Here is a 6,910-nt window from a genome sequence, read left to right on the forward strand (position 1 = left end):
GCGACACCACTACCTGGTTTCAAGTGCTATTTTATCGAACACGTGGTCAACTGAAAAATGACAATGTGGGGTCTGGAGAATAAGCATAGAATGAATGATGGAATATTTATTCAAGGGTTGGTTAGGTGACTCAGTGGGTAAAGACACTTGCCACTGAAGCCTGATGACTCTTTGTATTGCATTCAATCCCCACAAACCAGAGTGCAAGGAGAGCCAACTCTCTAGAATTGTCCTTTACTCTCCATGTTTGCCATAGTATGTATGCATATATGTATGCACATGCAAGCATATATATTCTCACATGCACACACATTAAATTAATGTAATTTTTATAAAGATAGGGGCTGGAGAGGTGACTCCGCAGTTAGGAGCACTCGTCCCTGCAGAGAACCTGTGTTCAGTTTTAGGCACCACATGGTAGCTCACGACTGTCCCTAAATAAATCCAGCCCTGGGGACCAAATACCTCTTCTGACCTTGATGGGCAGTAGGCATGAACATGACCCACAGACAAACATGCAAACAGAACATTCATACACATAAAAATTAAATCTAAATTTTTTTTTTTAACATAGGGTTTCTTTGTGTAGCCCTGGCTGTCTTGGAACTAGCTCCGTAAACCAGGCTGGCCTTGAACTCACACACAGATCTGTTTGCCTTGGACTCCTGAGTGTGAAGATTAAAGGTTGTGCCTCTACTGCCTGGCTCTCAATTTTTTTAAAGAACAAACAAAAAAATTTAAAGGATTTATTTAAAAAAATTCATCCAAGAATATTTAATAAGGGCTGGAAATTGGTTCAGTAGTTAAGAGCTGCTTTTCCAGAGGACCTGGGTTTAATTCCCAGTCAACACACAACCATTTGTAATTCCAGTTCCAGGGGATCCAATGTCCTCTTCCAGTCTCCAAGGGCAGCAGGTCTATCTACATACATGCAGGTGAAACAGCCATACATATAAAAAAGTCACAGCTCAATAAAAATAGTTTTAAAAAGAACATCTAACAAAATTTGGTAGGAACAATGAGTCTTAGTATGTGAATCAGTCAATAGCCATCAAACCTTCACATAGGCCTCCTTGCTGCCAGGTGAAAGGTGATCTTTCTGAGAGAAGCAGGACATCACCATGTCTGTCATCCTGCTGCGAAACTCAAGCTAAAATTCAGGAGAGTTCAGCCGAGAAGCAAGAGCTCCTCTCTGCCTAGCAGAGCCTCTTGGACAGGGATTCAACTGTGGGTTCAGCCACACTAAAAAAAAATGGGGCTTCAATCACCTTGTTCCAGACACATGGCACAGCATCCCAAGAAAACCAGAGACGACTACCTCAGTCCTCTTCTCCTCCAGCCAAATACCCCGACAACCCCTGCCCACTCATCCTGTCTCTCAGACAGATCTCTGTATCTCCCAGCTGGTTTGAAACACTGGGAATTGAGTGCCCTCCTCTTCTGCCACAGCCTTCTGAGAACTTGATACTAATAATTATGTGCTACTAAAAGTTTACAAAGTTTTAAACAGATTAAGCAAGAGAGAAGATTCAGAATATAAAAATTAGAAATTAAAATGGAACTATTACTTTCAATTCTATACAAATAAAATATTGTAAAAACTATAAATGATTATATGGCAACCAACTGCATAAACTAGTTGAAACTGAGAAAGTCCAAGAAATAAACAACCTATCAAACTGACTCACAAAGAATCAGAAAATCTGTATAGGCTCGTAGTATAAGAATTGAATCAAACATTGCCGTATATTAGGAGAAACATTTACAAATCTTACATCTGATGAGAGACTTGTATCCAGAATATATAAAAATTGGACAATTTAAAGGTTAATAGAAAAAAGTGATATTTATACCCTGGCAATGCTGAAGCATGTATGGGCAGCCTGTATATGGTGGTCCTGTTTGAACTTGTCCATACTGGGTTTCATGGTCTAAGTTGATGAGGATGACCGACAGGTCTCTTCCTCTAGAGGGCACCAGATCTCATTACAGATGGCTGTGAGCCACCATGTAGTTGCTGGGAATTGAACTCAGGACCTTTGGAAGAGCAGGCAGTGCTCTTAACTGTTGAGCCATTTCTCCATCCCCCTAAAGGTTTTTTAGTTTTGTTTTTTTGGTTTTTTGAGACCAGGTTTCTCTGTAGCTTTGGAGCCTGTCCTGGAACTTGCTCTTTTTTTTTTTTTTTCTGGAACTTGCTCTTATAGACCAGGTTGGCCCCAAACTCACAGAGATCCACCGGCCTCTGCCTCCTGAGTGCTGGGATTAAAGGCATGTGCCACCACTTCCTGGCTTTTCCAGCCCCCTAAAGGTTAATAGCCCAAGTTTGAAATAAACATTTCTCAAAAAAAAAAAAAAAAGCAAATTGTTAGGAATATATGAAAATATACACAACATTATTAGTCATTAGGGAAATATAAACCAAACATAATGAATACCATTTTATATCCAATGAAGGCTATAACTAAGCAGACAATAACAAGAATTGCCAAGGGTATGGATAAGCAGAGTCTTACCTTATATACAGCTAGTGAGAATATAAAATGGTGTAGTTACTTTAGGAAACATTCTGGAAATTGCTCTAACATTTCAATATAGCTATTGTATGATCAAACAATTTTACTCCTAAAGGAAATTCATAAATCCAAGAAGAGTGGAGCCTCACAAAAACTTGCCCATGAGTGTTCAGAGGAGTTAAAAACAATGGAAACCACACAAATATCCATCAACTGATGAATAAACAAAACTCCCAGGGTAATATGTTTGGCCATGAAAAAGACTGAAGTATTGGTACATGTTATAACATGGATAACTCTTCAAACTACTACATGGAGAGAAGCAAAACACAAGGATCACTTGTATGAGATTCCACTTATACAAATTGTTCAGAATAGGAAATATATGCAAATATCTGAAGAGAGAACCATTTGTTCTTTGCTTAGGGGTAGGTGGGGACTCAGCAGACAATGGGGGACATTACTAGTGGCCTAAGGTTTCTGTGGGGAACAGTGAAAATGTTCAAACACTACTTGTGATGACCGAACATGGAAAACTACTGAAATATACACTTCAAATAGGCAAGATGAATGGTACATAAACTACATTTAAAATTCTATAATGCAAGCAGCTTGACACAGCCTAAGCCCCTTACCTCTCTCTCCAATTCATCTTCCTCCTCCTCCAAAAGGTCATACACCTGCTCTAGAAGCTGAATCCCCAGACCCTGGATTACATCAGCTCTCAAGACTTCAACTATTCTCCTGATCTTCTCAGAACCTGGTATGACAGCTAAATGTGCAGCAACAAAAACAGGGAAAATAAATACACTACAGCAAAAACAATACAATCTCTAAAATACCACCACAGCAAAAACAATACAATCTCTAAAATACCACTACAGCAAAAACAATACAATCTCTAAAATACCACCACAGCAAAAACAATACAATCTCTAAAAATCCTGTTGCAATTATTTTCACATCAATAAGAATTTGGCTTAATGACTCCATTTATATACCTTTTGCTGAGCTGGGCATGGAGACACATGCCTTCAATCCCAGCTATCAGGAGGCAGAGGCAGGAAGACCATAGAATTAAAGCCAGTCTGGACTACATAATAAACTCCAGGACAGCTGGAGCCATATAGAGAGACCATATTTCCAAAACAAAACAGCAAAAACAACAACAAAAAAACCAAAAGAAATAACCCAAAGTATCAAAAAATAAATAATACACTTTTTTGTGTTTGTTTTATTTTATTATTTATTTATTTTTGGTTTTTCAAGACAGGGTTTCTCTGTAGCTTTGGAGCCTGTCCTGGAACTAGCTCTTGTAGACCAGGCTGGCCTTGAACTCACAGAGACCTACCTGCTGGGATTAAAGGCATGTGCGACCACTGCCCAGCTATTTTTAAAATTTGTTGGTTGACATACAATACTGTTTCATTATGACATCTGTATATATTACTACACTTTGATCATAATTACCTCTTAGAGCTCTGCAAGCCTCCCTTCCAGTCACTGGCCGCCTTCCTCACGTCAGATAGTCTTGGATTCACTTCCTCACCATGTCTATTTTATTATCATGTTTGCTTGTTTTGTTTCTTCCAGACAGGGTTTCTTTAAGTAGCCCTGGCTGTCTGGAGCTCACTTTATAAACTAGGGCCTCAGATTTACAGTGATCCGCCTGCCTCCTGAGGGCTGGCATTAAAGGCATGCACCACCACTGCCCGGTTAGGTTATATCATGTTATTTATTTATTTTTTGTTTGAGTCAGAGTCTTAAGTCTGTCACCCAGGCAGGCTGCTAATTCTAAGTGATACTCCTGCCTTGGCCTGCTAAACACAGTAATCATAGGCATGAGCAACCTTGTCTAGCTTATTTATATACTTTAGTTTTGTAGAACTTTAAGCTGAGGCCTCTCAGCAGCAGTGCTCCCCCTCCCCTGGGAACCAAGGACCTAACAACTACACGTGCAAGTACTGAAATGTTGGGAACTTTCCATCTCCCTGAGTCCTTGTGAGTGTTCTCCAAATAGAACTCAGTTATTGGAATAGGGGCAAGATAACCCTTAGGTGTTGACTCAGTTCCTGGTGTTTGACTCAGTCCCTGGGAAAGGGTCAAAGTAACCCTCAAATGCTTCATCTTACCTCATCTGATCTGGCAACCGCTCTCCAGCCAATATTTGGCAATAGCCCTTTGAATAAGCCAATCATAATAGTTGAAGAACAACCCCCAGACTCCCCCTTGTTTCTGTGGCTTTTTGCTTTAAAAGTAGCCTGGACCAGCCATTAGAGGTTTTTCTGGCTTCTCGAATGCTGAAAGACCCTGTCGCAACAGAATTAATAAAATCCTCATGCTTTTACATCAACTGTGGTGTGAGAGATGGTCTCTTGGGGCAACTCTTCCTGGTAGTTGGACTTCAGGGTCCAACAGTTTCTAAAAAAACCTTATGGTTTTTGCCTGAATGTGTATGGGTGTTTGCCTGAATGTATGTCTCTGCACCATGTATGCAGTGCCCACAGAGACCAGGAGAGGGCCTTAGAGCCCCTGGGACTGGAACCCCTATCAACTGCCAAGTGGTTGCTAGGAATTGAATCCAGGTCCCCTGGAAGAGCAGCCAGTGCTCTAAACTGCTGAGCCATCTCTCCAGCCCCTATATTTTAGTTTTTAAAAAATTCATTTTTGAGCTGGACAGTGGTAGTGCACACCTTTAATCCCAGCACTCAAATGCAGTGGCAGGCGGATCTCTGTGAGTTTGAGGCCAGCCTGGTCTACAGAGCTAGTTCCAGACAGGCTCCAAAGCTAAAAAGAAACCCTGTCTCAAAGAAAACAAATAGTTTTTGGGGTGCTAGGGATGAATGGAACCTAGAGCCTGGTACATGTTAGGTAAGGGTCTGCAACTGAGTTTCACATCTAGTGTTTTAATGACTAAAAATTAGTCATTAAGCTTCATGCTATCATTTCCAAAATCTAAAAAAAAAAAAAACTAAAAGAATGAACAATTAAGAATTCTATAACTTGAAGAAAATCCACTTAAAAGATCTAATATTTTTTGCAATGTTATAAGGCTTATTGTTTACAGTTACTTTTAAAAATCAGTTTTCAAGGGGCTGGAGAAATGGCTTGGAGAAATTGTTCAGAGGTTAAGAGCACTGGCTGCTCTTCCAGAGGTCCTGAGTTCAATTCCCAGCACCCACGTGGTGGCTCACAACCACCTGTAATGAGATCTGGTGCCCTCTTCTGACCTGTAGATACGCAAGCAGAATACTTGTATATAAAATAAATAAATCTTAAAAAAAAAAAAGTACTTGTTGCTAGAGGACCTGGATTCAATCCTAGTACCCACACCAGGTGTCTCACAACCATCTGTAACCCTAACTTCAGGGAATCAGAAGCCCTCTTCTTGGAATCCAGTGCCTCTGATCTCCATGGCACTGTACTGCACCGCACATATCCACAAATTTCAGCACTAGAGAGGCTGGGGACAGAAGATCAGGGTTCAAAGGTGTCCTCAGTCACAAGCAAGTTTAATGGCAACCTGAGCTACATGAGAAATTGTCTCATAAAACCAAAATGTAAAGACATATATTTTCATGAAACTTTGAAATGTATCTACTGACTATATATAGCTATCCAAACAAAAAACTAAAATCAAAAACAACTTACAGCATTAGCCTTGTTCTCCAATAACTGCATTTGCTACGCTGATGTAAAAGAATAAACTACCTGGGTGGTGGTGGTGCACACATTTAATCCTAGTACTCAGGAGACAGAGGCAGGTGGATCTCTGTGAGTTCAAGGCCAGCCTGGTCTACAGAGTGAGTTCCAGGACAGCCAGGAGTGTTACACAGAAAAACCCTGTTTCAAAAACAAAACAAAGCAAAACAAAAATAAACTAGTCACCTGAAGGCAGCTCTTTGCAGTGAAGCTCCGCGTCTTCTGCAACTTTGCCGTGAAGTACCAGCGTGTCACGATACTTCCCATGAAGTCTGAATTCTGGCACTGGGTTTAGCACCGGGAGATCTTCACAGCTCTCTTTAGAATCCAGCTTAAGAGTCTGAGTCATCAGCTGTACCAAGTCACTCATTTCATTCGTATGACTTTTCCTTTGGGGGGAGGGGGAAAGGGAGGCTCCTTAATATTTACTTGACTTCACGACAAAAGCTAGACAGATGTGAAATGACCCTTAGGGAGTTCAGCTTACAAATGCTCTTGTGCTGGCTGTCTCGCAGATTGACCCTTCTACAGCAACTAGAATCTTGTAAAAGACAAAAATCAGCTACAGGGGGGACTGTTGAGATGGCTCAGTGGTTAAGAGCACTGGCTGTTCTTCTGGAGGTCCTGAGTTCAATTACCAGCACCTACATGGTGGCTCACAACCATCTGTAATAGGACCTGATACCCTCTTCTGG

At 40.8% G+C, this 6,910-nt stretch overlaps 1 protein-coding gene across 2 annotated transcripts in view; it reads right to left on the reverse strand.

Annotated features, from left to right (window-relative positions):
• Positions 1-6,910, reverse strand: part of Nek4 (NIMA related kinase 4) — a 52,908-nt gene that overhangs the window by 3,702 nt on the left and 42,296 nt on the right. The window contains exons 13-14 of one of the 2 annotated variants that reach the window (XM_013346919.2): positions 6,402-6,604; positions 3,149-3,285 (exon numbers count right to left, since the gene is read on the reverse strand). In XM_013346919.2, the coding sequence (XP_013202373.1) occupies positions 3,149-3,285; positions 6,402-6,604 (340 nt within the window). The remainder of the gene's footprint in view (positions 1-3,148; positions 3,286-6,401; positions 6,605-6,910) is intronic. The other variant, XM_026779812.1, reaches the window with a different exon arrangement.

Source organism: Microtus ochrogaster, chromosome 6, assembly GCF_000317375.1.
Source record: "Microtus ochrogaster isolate Prairie Vole_2 chromosome 6, MicOch1.0, whole genome shotgun sequence".
Classification (NCBI taxonomy): Eukaryota; Metazoa; Chordata; class Mammalia; order Rodentia; family Cricetidae; genus Microtus; species Microtus ochrogaster.